The sequence below is a fragment of the Cygnus olor genome, chromosome 1 (assembly GCF_009769625.2).
Source record: "Cygnus olor isolate bCygOlo1 chromosome 1, bCygOlo1.pri.v2, whole genome shotgun sequence".
Taxonomy (NCBI): Eukaryota; Metazoa; Chordata; class Aves; order Anseriformes; family Anatidae; genus Cygnus; species Cygnus olor.
In genome coordinates, this window is record NC_049169.1 from 13,634,523 (window position 1) to 13,650,360 (window position 15,838).

Consider the following 15,838-nt stretch of genomic DNA (forward strand, 5'->3'; position numbering starts at 1 on the left):
GCAGCTGCAGCTACTGACTGAGACAGCAATTCTGTACCTTGACCCTTCTCAAAAGTGGTGAGTGTCACTAGTTAACACATCATGACCAAATACGTCATCACTGTATTGCCTGTGGCTATCTACAATGCTTTTCCTCAAATGTGGAAAAATTACAGAAACAGATGTTTTGGTCTCAATGCTACTTTTTTATGTAGCTAGAAACACTGCAGAGACTTGAACTTGGTTGGTTCCCTTCTCAACCTCAGCTTTTGAGCTTGTGCATCCAAACTTACACAAGGACAATCAGAAGAAATAAAATAAAATTGCAGAATCTGGATTTCAAAAGACAACAGTAACTTCTGGTCAAGTCTACAGGACACATGAAGAGTCCACTAAAAGATGAGACCACTTTTCTGTTCTTCTGTTCAAGAAGCATTACTGAAAAAAAAAGATTTAATCTTTTCCCCAGATTAGCTATGGAGTGTTGAGGTCCACAGACCTTCAACAACACTCAGAGCACAGCACTGCTTCATGTGTTTCAGCAGCCTCAACCACCAGTGTAATATCCTAACCATGCTTGGTTGCAACGCCATGGTCACACTCAGAGCTGTCACTGGAAATATTGAAATGCAGTCAGGAATTTATCCTGTTCAACACCCCTCCTCACAGTTCAACTCAGATAAATACATTCCAGTGGATCCAATTAATCTCCTAAGGGTTGTTTGGCCTTGCTAAACAGCATCTTTCTTGTCTTTTGCTGTCTTCTTTGGAACTGAAACACACAAATTCAGTGGCTTATCTCTCAGCTTGCTTCCTATCTCAGTAGCCAGTTCCAGCTGCGTCTGCAGTCAGCCATGTGAGTAACAACCACTCCAGAGCGCAGCAAGAAATACAATAAAATTCTTGGTCCAGGCTCAAGCAGACTGGGAGAGGAGGAGAAACCACTTCCCAGGCTGGGCACAGCAAGTTCCTACAGGCACTTATTGAGGAGACACTGTCTGATTCCACCAAAGTGAACACATCAGTGCGTAATTACTATTAATGCTTGCACCATCCTCTCCAGTGACTGAATTTGTCACAGAACCTAACCCAGGACACACATAACAGCCTTCATGGTATCAATTTTTCTTCATTTCAATGCCTTTTTACTTTATTAACCTAAGCAGCTATGAATTTGAGTAGTTTTACCAGCAGAGCTCCTACAATTGCAGCGTTCACTCTTTATTTTAGTAGATCTCAAGTGCTACCAAAGTAAAATTCCTGCAGAAAAAAAAAAAAATATATATATACTTTCCTTGTAACTTGATAAGCATTCAACATGAGCATGTACCAGATATAACAAGCAATTCTCAAAACCACCTCCTGGGCAACTACTGGGAAAGAACCGGCTGAAACACATCCTCCGCATTGCTCCACCACCTGAGCAATACCTGCTGGGATAGTCCAGAAGTAAACACCTAGAGAAAGACTATTTTACTCCTTTTTCTATCAGAAATAAGTATGTATGATTTCCTCTTCTTTCAGCTCTGGTTGCCAGCTGGATGAGCTACAATATACCACAGGGTACCACTGCCCTTCCACCTGAGAAATATGCAAATATCACCCATTCTCTGTGGTGAAAGGTGGTGAGCAAGAGAGGATGATAACCCCAGAAAACAACCCCAATAAAAGGGAGAAATTTAAAAAGAATCTTTTTTTGGTGTTTCTTTTTGTTTTTCTTAATATTTCATTCCCTTGGTCCTATGAAATTACTTATCTTTATGGCACAATTTTGGAAAGGAACTGATGCCTCACAGTTTTGCATATACCAGTTAAAACTGATTTAAACAACAAATAACATCCAGACATGTGACTGTTGACATTGTCAAGGAAACCCCTAAAGAAAAGCATTGAAGGGAGTCAGTGAAGAAGTTAACATCAACTTCAAGAAAGATTTTAAGGACAATTTATCTGAAATACTAATTGACAGAAGACAGGAGGAGATGAATTTAAACTTGTATGGCACAAACAGGCTTGGATATCAGAGAAAGGTCTCATCAGAGTGAAATAGAGTAACGTATAGCAGAAGACTATAGGTATAGGAACTTATTTAGAAAACACATAGATGAGCAGGTATAGTAACACAGTATAGTAATGCAATCTGCTGATCCCATAATAAAAATGTAAACAGAAATTTAAAATTACTTTACAGAATTTCTGAGCAAAAATCAGGATAATTAAACAAATCTTATATACCCGAGAAACAAAAGGACTTGCAGGAAAAAGCAAACTAGAATTAGGTTCCATGCAAGCTATCCCTATGGCATTATCAGGGTTTCTCCAAAACCATTTTGAATGCCAATGCCTTCGATGGCAGAGAAATCTCGTAAAACCTTCTCACAGTTTCTATTAACTGCTGCAGCTTGAGAGCATTAGCAATACTGGGAATCCTGTGAAGACATCCCACCTATTGCTGCATCATCTTGCACTGGCTAAGTCGTTTAGCTACTGTGAAATGCTGCTTGCAACACACATGATTGATGTGGTTCTAGCAATCATGGGTTACACTTAAAATGTGGTGTAATGTCATTAGCACAATGTACAAAATTTCTCTAAATTTCTCTAAAATTTCTATTTATATGAAATAGCATGTTTGTGATGAACTGAGATTAGAGCTATGCTAAAAATTTGAAAGAAAACATTAAAAGTTCTTGCTAAGTTTTATATGCTAACTTTTATATAATGTTCCAATCCTGAGAATCAAAAAAAAAAAAAAATCCAAAAATTATTATTGGCACTATAATGCTACAACAGGGTCTATACTGAATCTGATGTAAATCTTGACATAATTTATGGTTTTTATTTTTGATATGACATGAAATTCACATTTCAAAATCTGTTGAAATTATATTTGGCAATATTTTCCTGAAAATTTGAGGAAAACTGCAGCAAAAAACTTAATAATGAAATCCAAGCATGGGAGTGCTGTGGTAGCAATTCAGATACACTAAAATTGTTTGAAATAACTACAGGGTCCCCAGGAGAATAAGAGCCCTGTGTCGCACACAGCCTTAACCCAGTCTGGCTACACCACAGCCTTGCACGTAGCCTTAACATGGTGCGATTGGCTACGTAGCCAAATGTCATCTGGGAACAGATAGATGCAGTTATTTCTAGAACAGAAGACAACCTCAGAGGAATGGCAGGTTTGTGAATCCTCATTCATATCTCACACAAGGTTTGAGCTTGAAAGGGATTTCTATCTAGAATATCTAACTGTTCTCAGTGTTCAAGTCCCCCACCTTTCAAGTAGCAACACTTTGTATTGATACTGAATTGGCTGAGTTTAAATAAACAAAACAAATCAAAATAAAACAATAAAAAGACATTTACTTGCTAACATTTAGATGATGTTTGTGCATGTTTCAGAAGGAGCAAATGGTCTTGGACTTGATCTGCTGAGAAGACACAATTGCACCTACGGCACATTAATCCTAGCTTTGCTTTCATACCTTCTCATGGGTAGAATGGATTTTGAAATCCAGAGATAAGACTGACGATACAACAAATGTCAAAGGACCATAGAGAATCTTCATTAAATATGCAGGACATTATTTGATTCTAAAATCTCATATAAAAATATCATTGTAGTCTAAATGGTCTCACTGAAGTAAAAAAGTCAATATACAGGTACTATGAGTAGATTAGTGATAGTATTTAGTTCTGAAAAGATTAACTTGAGGCCATTCATATCAGGATCTGTGGGAAAAAGCTGCGGCCATGACCAATGGCTTAGTGCCCTCAGTATGTGACACCTGTTTCCTGTGTGATTGTCAGAACCATTATCAGCTTCATAAATGAATGGCGGCAACAAAACCACCTTTTTTTTTCTGAATGAAAAATAGGATGAAAAGAGAAACTCATCCGCGGCTCAAGTTCTGTCTGGTTGGAAACACAAAAAACAAGAATGCAACTGATTTTGACATGTAAAATAACTCTGCATTTGAAGGAACTTTTTCCACAGAGATCTTGCAGGTCCCCATAGGTTTTTTTCCTAAGGAAGTATGATCACGCGTCAGAGCAGGCTCTTACAGACACAGAGACTTTTAGGGAACAGGCACTACCTGATCAAGAAAGGTGATATTCACCATCAGAAAACTGGGAAAAGCATAGCTTTTTATGGTGGCTTAAAATGAAGCAAGCAGTAGTACCAAAAAAACACAAAGTCAATCAAACAGGTAGAATTTAACCTCTTTGAACATCTGTTTAACATCTTTCTTGGTGACACAGACGGTGGGATTGAGTGCACCCTCACCAAGTTTGCCGATGACACCAAGCCGTGTGGTGTGGCCGACGCTCAGGAGGGAAGGGATGCCATCCAGAGGGATGTGGTCAGGCCTGAGAGGTGGGCCTGTGCGAACCTCATGAGGTTCAACAAGGCCAAGTGCAAGGTCCTGCAGCTGGGTTGGAGCAATCCCAAGCACAAACACAGGCTGGGTGGAGAATGGACTGAGAGCAGCTCTGAGGAGAAGGCCCTGGGGATGTTGGTTGATGAGAAGCTCAACGTGAGCCAGCAATGTGTGCTTGCAGCCCAGAAAGCCAACCGTGTCCTGGGCTGCATCAGCAGAAGCGTGGGCAGCAGGGTGAGGGAGGTGATTGTGCCCCTCTGCTCTGCTCTCATAAGACCTCACCTGGAGCCCTGCGTCCAGCTCTGGGGCCTTCAGAGGGCCCCAGAAGAAGAATGTGGATGAATTAGAATGAGTCCAGAGGAGGGCCATGAGCATGATCAGAGGGCTGGAGCATGTTCAGTTTGGTTATATTTTACAGTCTTCTTCTACATACAACAATAATAATGTCATTAAATCATTAAAAAAAAAAAGAAAAAAGAAAAAAAAAAAAGAAAAAGAAATCAAACTAACCTTCACTGTTGCCCCGGGAAAGAAAAGCCAGTTGCCAGTATCCACAGGATCAAGATTATCTTCTAATACAACTTTTCTGTGAGCAGCATTTATGATCAGGATGTTGTCCAACGCCCAACAGGCTTCATAGACTTCACCAGCATGAACATAATCCTGTTTCCACTGAAAATGGATGTTTTCCCCTTTAGCATCTTCAGGAAGGTACAAGATGTGGATGATCGTGCTGACATTGGAAGGAGCACTGAAAAACAATGATATTGAATTAAACCAATGTAAGCCATAACCAGGAATGCTTTTCCCTCATTTAACACATTTGCCAGGTGTGACACAGTTATGCTGACATCTCTTGTATGTTGGTAGATCTTCTATGACTCTTAGAAAAATATCTGCCCCAAGGCAGAGTCCCACTGTGTTTGGCAGTGCCCAAACAAAGGCAGCCCCACTGCAAAGAACTTTCAAGCTATGATGGTGAAGAACAGATCAGTGCAGAGCCTGGAGAGCAGGAGCATACAGCATGGCAACATTCATACTTGATACTGGTAGCGGCTCCTAGGTGATTGGCCATTGTCAGGTATTTTGCAAGTGTGGCCAAAAGGAAATATTAAGGAAGCTTTTTATGAAAACAGATCTCCCCAGATGTGATTTTTACATGAGCTGTCACCAAAAGAAACTCACAGCTTCTGGTGTTACAATCCCTCACCAAGTGGGATGGAACAGAATGGCTGGAAGAAAAAGCTGGGAATTTTCTCTGACCAACCTGTCCTTCCAATCCCACACCCCTGCTGACAGGCTGATTCTGTGAGTGGGGAGGGACAGGTTGTCTTTCTTTTGGCATGCTGCTTTCAAAACAATACAGAAGAAACAACATAATTGACCTCTGCCTTTCTCTTGCCTCCATGAATGGAAAATGTGGGGAGGAGAGCCAGACCTGGATTGTTGGCAATGACTAAGGCCTGGAGCTCTGCTTCCCAAAGTTGCCCTCAGAGATGTGAAGACTGAAGGTCATCCTGAGCACTATGTATGTGTCTTTACTTTGCCACTGGTAATGAAAGGATTGAGCTCTGCGTGTGCAAGGAAGAGATGCTGAGAATTATTATTTTCATTTTATTTTGCATCCAGCAAGGGAATCAGCTACATTTGAACCTCAGGCTGTGAGGAGGTACAAAGCTGGGGTTTGCATCATGTCAGCTCTGCCACCTTGCCTCTACCCTGGTGGTGATGCCTCAGCGGGTTAATAATTTGTGTGCCTTAATTCAGAAGTAATCCAGAACTTCTAGGGAAAAAAGGCAACAAGAACTTGCTCACATAGGACAAAACTGAGGGACTGCTCTTTGTCAAACAGATCATTAGAGTGCATGAGATGTTGAAAAGCAACTGTATGTGGTCCATATTCATACCCAGAACAAATCACCATGCACTTACGAAATGTTATGTCTTTTGCCCTCCACTGCAATGCTGCTCTGAGACATTGTCCTCACTTCTCCCTGGGCCTTGGGGACAGTTCACACCGATCACCTGCCTTGCCCAAGAGACATCTTTCCCCTCCCTCTGAAATTGCATTAACATGACACGCGCCAATACACCAGCACACGACCACAGTGCCTTTCCTGCCCTCCCATCACACCCCATCCCAGCTCTCCTATTCCCTGGAGCTGCATGCAGTGCAGAGAAAGCCACTGAAGCACATTCACATAAATACTGTAACTCATACAAACCACAGGAGAAATGAGCATCCTTTCATAATTCATCCTCCTCTCTGCTTTGCATGACATTGCTCTATTGACCTATTTTCTCCTGCCTGTTCCAGCAGTCAAAATTAAAACAACACAGATCAAACTGTGCATTAATTTCACATATTTTGGGTTTCAAAGGTTTATGCTTGTGCCATCACAGCTCTTGAATTTCCTGGTTGCAGAGCTATGAGGGTAGCTGAACTGATCTTATGAACTAGGTGTATAATTTTGGATCAGTGAGAGGAAAGAGGGTGTGTGGTTACTTTGAGGTAACTACACTGGCTGCAGTGAAGAGGTACATGTGTCAGTTTATATTTTTGTGAGATAAAAGAATTATTGTCCTTTATTTCACTTTAATTGTTTATAAGTTGTGTCTTTTTCAAAGAAATTATAATCAGACCCAGAAGGAGCAGGAGGATAAGCTACTGAAACCCACTGCCTTGCAGCCAGAGCTTTGCTTTCTCATCACAAATTTAGTAGTTCTTTACCCTGCAAATTGTCTCAATGGCCTGAAAATGGGCAAATCACCTGCGTGGCACAGGAAGGCAGACTGAGACACAATGAGAACACTAAAAATAAATGGTGTTTTTTCTTCCCCAGTTGTACTTGTTTAACTATATATAAATGTAACTGCATAAAATACCTTTCTCAATATTATTTAATAAAGTATTAGATGTTTCTAAGAAAGCAGAATGATCTCCAGTACTGATTCTCTATTTAAAGGTGTACATTCCACAAGAAAATATTTTAAAACTCTCATTCTTCTCATTCATAATCCTTTGTGCTTTTGTGTAAACCAGTCTGTTAAAAAACAAAGCATATTTCACCATGATCTGGTTATTATAAGAGTGTTAGAAGCCAAATGTTCGCATCAAACCATAAACCATTTTTATGGAACATTTTATCCTACCAAAGCAGAAACCTGCAACACTATAAATCATTGTTCTTGCTGAGATTAAAAGCGGTGCAAAAATGCAAAAGCAGTGAAGGTTTTGGTTTGGAACAAAGCAATCATGAGGAGAGCACAACATGCCTTATTTCCTGGTGTTTGGTGGAGAGCACCGATTGAGAAAAGTCTCTGTGACTATGATAAAGTGCTTTATTTTTCTTTTTTGCTTTAATCGACTTACATTTCACTCTTGAAGATGTCACTGTGTTCATTAACTTTTGATTTAAAAATGGTTTGGCAGTTTAACATTCTTTCCATTCTTGATATAAAACACACTGATATCCACTTCACTTAAATGAGGTTTGGAGCAGACCCTTGGTGAGGACCAGGAACACAAACCCACACGCCTGCAGCACAGCATGAAACAGAGCCTGAACCTTCTGGTTAAGAGTTACACTTTAAAGTAATTCTCTTCCTGACCTCCCACATAAGAGGTAGATGAAACTATAATTTGCTAAGGGCACTAAGGGCAGATCATGCCTGACGTATCTGATGGTCTTCTACCATGGATTTACAACGTTGGTGGACAGGGGAAAAGAAACAGATGTCATCTACCTGGATTTGGGCAAAGCATTTGACACTGTCCCACATGATATCCTTGTCTATAAATGGAAGAGATATGGATTTGATGGATGGACCATTCAGCAGGTAAGGAAATGGCTGCATGGTCACACTAAAAAAGTTGTGGTCAATGGCTCAAAGGCCAAGTGGAAATCAGTAATGAGTGGTGTTCCTCAGGGGTTGGTATTGGGACCAGTGCTATTTAACATCTTTAGTGGTGACACAGAGAGTGAAATTGAGTGCACCTGCAGCTAATTTTCCAATGACACCAAGCTGTGTAGTGCAGCCGACACACAGGAGGGAAGGGATGGCATCCAGAGGGACCTGGACAGGCCTGAGAGGTGGGCCTGTGTGAACCTCATGAGGTTCAACAAGGCCAAGTGCAAGGTCCTGTAGCTGGGCTGGGGCAATCCCAAGCATAAACACAGGCTGGGTGGAGAATGGATTGAGAGCAGCCCTTAGGAGAAGGCCCTGGGGATGCTGGTTGATGAGAAGCTCAACATAACCTGGCAATGTGTGCTTGCAGCCCAGAAAGCCAGCCATGTCCTGGGCTGCGTCAACAGAAGTGTGGCCAGCAGGACGAGGGAGGTGATTGTCCCCCTCTGCTCTACTCTCGTGAGACCACACCTGTGGTACTGTGTTCAGCCCTGGGGCCCCCAGCACTAGAAGGACGTGGATGAATTAGAATGAGTCCAGAAGAGGGCCATGAAGATGATCAGAAGGCTGGAGCCCCTCTCCTGTGAAGAATGTCTAAAGGAGTTGGGGTTTTACAGCCTGGAGAAGAGAAGGCTCTGGGGAGGCTTCTCAGTGGCTTTCCAGTGCCTAAAGGGGGCCTACAGGAAAGCTGGAAAGGGACTCTTTGTCAGGGGTGTAGTGATAGGACAATGAGGAATGGCTTTAAACTAAAAGAGGGTAGATTTAGATTAGACATTTAGAAGAAATTCTTTACTGTGAGGGTGGTGAGGCACTAGAACAGGTTGCCCAGAGAAGCTATGGATGCCCCATCCCTGGAGGTGTTCAAGGCCAGGCTGGATGGGGCTTTGGGCAACCTGTTTTTTTTGGGTGGCATCCCTGACCCTAGCAGAGGGGTTGGAACTGGGTGATCTTCAAGGTCTCTTACGATCCAAACCATTCTATGATTCTGTGATTCTATGCCAAAAGCAGTGGCAGTTCTGCAATTAGCGTTGGTAGTCATAATTTCACCCCTCAGCTTTTAAAGTGCCTAAACAAGTGAGAACTGAAAAGCTAGCAATCAAAAAGTTTTAAAAGACTGAGACTTAAACAACACCTGCTCAGCCAGAAAGCATGAAAATGATTAAAAAGCTGTAACAGACCTAATTTTTTCCAGCTGAGTCCAATCCGCAGAACTGTTCTTACTGTAGGACACTGTGATGCTGGGATCTGAGTAGCTAAAGCGGCATGATCCTGATCCTGTGAAAAGCAATGAAATTAGAAGCGTTACGACACATTGAAGCAATAAATGATCCTCCAATAACAACCATTGCTGACTGTGCCTTTGTCACATCATCGCTTCTCCGTAATTTTAAAGTGCTTTGATTGATGATGAAATTTCCTGGGATCTGTTGCTGCAGGTAAACACGAAATAATGCATGCTTTATGAGTCAGAAATAAAGTAGAAATGATAAATCACAGCAGTGCCATGTAATCTCTGCAAATTTCCCAAGGGAAGCCAAATAAATTGCTTAACACCCCTTACTGCAGGGAAAAAAGACACCATATAATGTTTAAACAAAACCTTGTTATTAGAGTATAATCCACAGAGCAGTATTTATAGGGAAAACAGTAAAAGACTGTTTTCACATTAGTACATAGGAAAAAGAAATAAACAGAAATATAAATACAGTAAATGATAGGAAAATATATACAGGATCACTTGAACCGAATGTGCTCTAGGAATTTAAAAGAACAAAGATGTTACAAAATTAGTTACTTTAAGGATGCCCAAAGAGAATTAAATGAAGATATCATCCCATATACTCACTAGAGCCTACAATTAATAATAAACATTGGATGTTGATCTGGGAATCTCAGAACACTTTACAAAAATGAACTAATTAAGCCTTATGGCACCCCTGCAAGGTAGGGTAATATATTTACTTTTGATTTGTAAAAGGGTGCCTCTGGGTATTGTCACAAAGCATAAGCTTAACAATTAATAAAGGGGACAGTCAAAATAATAAAAACTGGGATTGAAAAATTTGACCTACCAAACGTGATAGACAAATTGAGTGATAATTAAATACACTAAAAATACTATTTTTGTTCTCAAACATCAAGTAATTCATCCCTCTCACAAAATTTAACACCCAATGAAACAGGTAAATCCAAATGTGTGTTCCAAAGATCAACATTTCTACTTCACAGACAGGTTGAAATGTGAGACTCAAAGGTCAGCAGACAGCAGCTACTTTCCATATTTAAGAGAAGCTGCTCTCAATTAAACAGCACCTCTGATTGCATCAGGATACTGCTGAGTGAGTACCACAGCTTTGCTTATAGTAGGTGTATGTATTATGTGTGGTATGAGTAGCATGTTATGCTTCTACGTGCTTCAGATATATTCAGTTGCAATGAAAATCATGTTTATAAGGGTATATAAATACACATAAAAATATAATGTATAATATATTTTATAAAACTTTAAATATAAATTATATAAAATAGAAACATACACACATATTTATATATACAAATGTGGAAATTGCTGAACATAAAATTTTGCAGCTTGGGCTACTTATTGTCGTAATGAAATAAATGGCCTGATTAAAAAGGCGTTGACCGCTTGTACAAGGGACCAGCCTACACATTTGAATAGGAACATATGTCATGATGTACACTGCTTGCAGCCCCTGCTCCCCCGAGGCAGCTCCCATTCACAGCTCTCAGCTCGACAGCAGCTGCACAACTGTTTTTTCTACTCTGCAGAACACACCACAAACAGAGGGGAAAACGCCCAAAAGATGGGATGAAATCCTATATCTGTAATTTTGCCTGATGCACCAACTAGCATCCTGGAAATGACCCACAAAGTTAATTTCTTGTATCTTTTACTTGTGTTAAACTGTAAATATAGAAGCAGATCCTTCCGAATCTACTCACTACAGCTGTGTGGCAGTACATTCAGCTGCTCTAATACGTACTCTGCTGTAACGAGGCACAGAATAATTAATATTGCAAAAGCAGCAGGACTTTGAATTACCAAACATGTACCCAAAAATGACTACAAAGCAAGTCTCTGGGTATAATTTACTGACAAGGTACTTTATTTCTCTCATATTAAAACCAAATGATGTCAGAAAAAGCCTTTGTATTTCATATTTGCCCATCTGCTGAGATGGTCTACTTCACTGAGTGGCATCTGCTGTCAGCTCCTACTTGTGGCTTTTAGGAGTTCCAAACTTTAATCACACTCATTTATTTTATTACAGGGGAATTTGGTTCAAAACCAATGAACTTCAGCTGGTCTAACCACTTTGGCTGACAAGAGGCTGTGAGGCAAAGCAGCAACATACTGACTTTTCTGTCATACAAAAACTAAAGGAGCATAAACAGGAAAAATAACCTGTTAATAATGTGCCATTTCAGTTATTGTTGCAATCAACTCTTGGTATGGTACTCTTAAACAAAGCCAAGTCACACTGTCCTGCCAAAAAAGTGGAGAAGGCCACATTTGCTGACTATACCATAAAGACAACAAGAAACAAGCATTTCCAGTCAGTACAATATATGAAGGATGTCATCTCTTAAATCTCCCTCAGACTAGGCAACAAAGATAAAAGTCATCGCTTGTAAGAAAAAGAACCAGTGAAAAAGGGCTTTGCAAGGCAGATGCGGTGTTTCTCTTGTGTTATTGGAAAGAGAGCAGTGGGGACAAAGAAAAGAGGGGAGACAAGTGCTAGTTTCTACTATTATTTTAATAATCAGGACCAGTTTTATTAAGAGTAAAATTAGTTTGCAAATGTCATCAAGGTCAAAGTAAGCAGCAGTTACTGACTGTGATGACAAATGTGTTCTTATCAGTGTTTAAACTCCTTTTTTTTTTTTTTTTTAATATACAAGAAGTACAAGGATCTGGTGCTTGCTTCTTTTGCAAAACCAATGTTCTTCCTAGCTTATATCAATAGTTTCTTCCCAAGGAAAGGGAGAAAGGTGAACACAAAACTGTTCTCTAGAACTAGATTTATTGAGATGTTATCGAAAGCCAGTGTCTTTCAATATAATTTTCAATATATCAATATTCTCAATATTACTTTCAATACTGTTATTACTTAATGCTATTCCTATTACTCCATCATTTCAGTAATCTGAAACTAGAATTATTTAAAATATTTTGTGGAAATCTGCAGTTTGGATGTTTGCCTCTGCCTTGACTAACAAAGCCATCCTCTGACTTTGTGAGCAAATAAGTGATCAAAATTCAAGTAGTAACAGAGCAGAATTCCCCCAGGAGAGGTGTCCTTCACACTGCTTCTAGAGATGGTAATAAATGTTGTGCCAGCTCTAAGCAGAGCCATGTGGGTTGGATGTCACACTGTAAATCTTCATACCTGCCCATCTTCCAAAGAAAAAATTGTACAAGATGACATAAAACCTTTTGAATGAGCCTAGAATATGGTTGTTTTAAGCCAAGAATGCCCAGGTTTTGAATTAGCCATGAAAACTGGTAAGAAAACATATAGAATGATTGCCATTAAGAATTCTATACTAGTAAATTACTGCATTAGAGCACAATGCTGTTTCTTTCTTAAACCAAATACATCACAGAAAATCTGATGCCCTGATATGGTTATTGTCAGTTAGTTCAACTTTCTAAAAGTTACCGATATGCTTTCAAAATTAAGGTGTGTGTATTTGCAAATTATTCAATATGTATAGGCAAGAATTTCCTTGGGTTTCAAGAAATAAGATAAATTCTTCCTTTACAGAATTTTTGCAAATTCTTCCTTTGAAATGTTTTTACTCTTTTTCATAGGCTTCTAGCTGAAGTTCACAGATTTCTAAAACTTTTGAAAAAATGCTCAAGTAGAGACAACCTTCATGGATATTGTTTCAAATGATATATTTGAAACTCAGAAAATAATTTTTTGTCTGCTATGGAAAACTATGAATAGTAAAACAGCTTCTGTTATAAAACCCAGCTATTTTCATATATTGAATATTCTAATTCTATTCTAAGCACTAATTTATTTGGTCTGCACTTCACATGCTTGGATTTTGCCCCAAGGCAAAGCTTAATAAAATAAAATTTGCTCAAAGTTGAATCCAGACAAAAACTCTGATAGAGGATGGTTTTGACTGGCAGCGTCTGTGAACGCTGAGTAGCTCCTTCCTGCTGCTTTACTAATTCTGCCTAAACCAGAGAGCAAAGAATAGAAAAGGGAAGGAAAACTATGCTTCTTAACTGTTTTGCTACTTGTTCTGGAGGATTTGTAACACATAGCAAGATGTAATGAACACTGAATGCTTATGTCCTAATGAGATGGTCATGTCTTTTTGCTTTTTTTCTAGAAGACTCATTAAGCTTGTTTTGGTTTCTTTCAATGCCATTATTAGTGAATATTTTATGCACCTTATGTTTTAAAACATTGCGTATGTAGAAGTACTAAGAGTATTTAAGGAGAAATGTTGTGAAGGCACTTCATAACAGGTATTTGTAAGCAGGTATTGATGTATTTGTATCTGGGCTGACAATGGAGGCAAAATTAATGCAAGACTCACTACAGCTTTGCCTCCAACTGTGCCAGATCTGCAGAAATCCGAGTCATGTGGCTGTTGGTCTCTAAGATTTGTTAACAACACTGATTAGAAGCTGGTGTTTTGCTGAGATAAAACTGGGTGCCATCTGCAAGGGAAGCAATATTTTTCTCCTTATAGACTGTAACGCCCTTTGCCTCTTGACAACCTCCTGATAGCTCCTGCAAGTGCTTCAGTGGATAAGCAGATGAGATATCTAATGCTGGCTCTAAGGAGAATAAGCCTAGTGTGTAACTGTGCAAGAAAAACTCACATGAAAATTTGTAGAAGGGTTTGATTGTGTCCTAACAGTGGCCTGAAAGGGAGCTCAGAAGAATCCTGTTTATCTAATATTGGAAGATTACTTTTGTTCATTTTGTTAATGTAATGAATAATGATTAGTGTTTGCTAAGGATTATGATTTGCTGATATCACTTGAATTAAGCCAGAGAGAATAGTATAAATTACTAGTGGTCAAATTTGGTTGGCATACTAATATTTTTTTTTCCAAATTAATGAACCATACAGTCTGGTATAACGAATGCTCCATGGATACTACTTAAAAAAAAAAAAAAAAAGTATATGTTTATGTTGTCTTCTAGTAAAGAGCCAAATGATTTTAACCACGTTAAAAGATGGAATATTTTGGGCTGGGAATACTAGAAGCACTGGTATGAAAACATGCAACTCACTATTCATGTAATACTCCCTCTGAAAATTTAATCAAGAGAAGGTCACAGGAATATTTTTATTTTTCCTTGAAGCCACAATTTTGAACTTGATTTCAAGTGTGATTTTTAATTCTGTCAAATTTTAGATCTTTAGCCATTTTTTTTAGTGTCTTTGTTTATAGATCAAAGTTGGAATACAAATAAATATTTTAAGTGTAAAAAATCTTAAAATAAAAACCTACAAGAACCGTGTTCTATGTTGTAATTTTATCCTACTTTTTCAGGGAAATAAATATTTTATTGCTATTTGTTTCTCCCTTACAAGAAGATTTTGACTGTCTGTGCCCCTGTGTGTGTTCTGACAAACAACTTGGAATAAATACCTGACACTAGGAAACAACAATGTTAATGGTATTTGCCTTTGGTGAAAACCAGAGCTACTCTAACTTTAGTGTGAATTATGAATTTTGTGATGCGAAGTCTCAACTATTCATTTCCAGCAGTTTCTGGAGAACAGCTAACTTTTGTTCCGCTGACAGCTTTAGACTGTTCTACTTTGGAAATGCTGGTAGTTACATCCAAATTAAAGGTTGACAAACATGCTAGAAGCCTCCATCATAAAACTATGTAAGAGTAGAATAGTTAGTAAATACATTTGATAAAAATTAATCAAATGGACTTCAGAACTGAAGTCCTAAAATTAATCAGAGGTCAAAGCCCTATTGGATGGGGCCCTGAGCAAGCAGACCCCACCCAGAAGATATCCCTGGTTGGTGCAGCAGACCTCCCATCTTCCCTTCTCACCCATGTCCTGTGAAGGTTCTCAGTAACAGCAAACCTACTTTCTAAGAAGTAATCCAGCTATTAAGTAAGAAAAGTCTGAGAAAACACTTATCTGGCCCAACTTCCTTTCAGTCTATTTATATTCAGTGATATGATGTGCTTCCTGTGCTCACACAAATCTTGTTCTCTTCTAATGAACAAGACAGATCACAGATCATATTTCTTTTTGCACTGAGAACATTAAGGAGAGAAAAATAAGCCAGGCAGAAAGCTGTATTTCCCTTACGCCAGTTTCCAGTTGATTCTGATGTAAAGATGCTCAGCTATTTATAGCATATCTTTCTGAAATACAGCCAGCAGGTATGTTCTTGGATAATGTGTCTGTTGCCGAATAAATAATTAAATGATGCTTCTAAATTTAACTGCATTCGTAAGTGCACCAATAGTGTATAGAGTACCTTGCTGAAGGCAAAGTGAGTAAACTTGTTAACACTTGGATGTAATAGACAC

The 15,838-nt window shown here is 39.1% G+C and overlaps 1 protein-coding gene across 3 annotated transcripts in view; it reads right to left on the reverse strand.

The window, feature by feature from the left end:
• The window catches only part of RELN (reelin), a 296,590-nt gene that overhangs the window by 126,709 nt on the left and 154,043 nt on the right, over positions 1 to 15,838 (reverse strand). For all 3 annotated transcript variants that reach the window (XM_040544577.1, XM_040544576.1, XM_040544575.1), the window contains exons 9-10: positions 9,455 to 9,551; positions 4,878 to 5,118 (exon numbers count right to left, since the gene is read on the reverse strand). In XM_040544577.1, the coding sequence (XP_040400511.1) occupies positions 4,878 to 5,118; positions 9,455 to 9,551 (338 nt within the window). The remainder of the gene's footprint in view (positions 1 to 4,877; positions 5,119 to 9,454; positions 9,552 to 15,838) is intronic.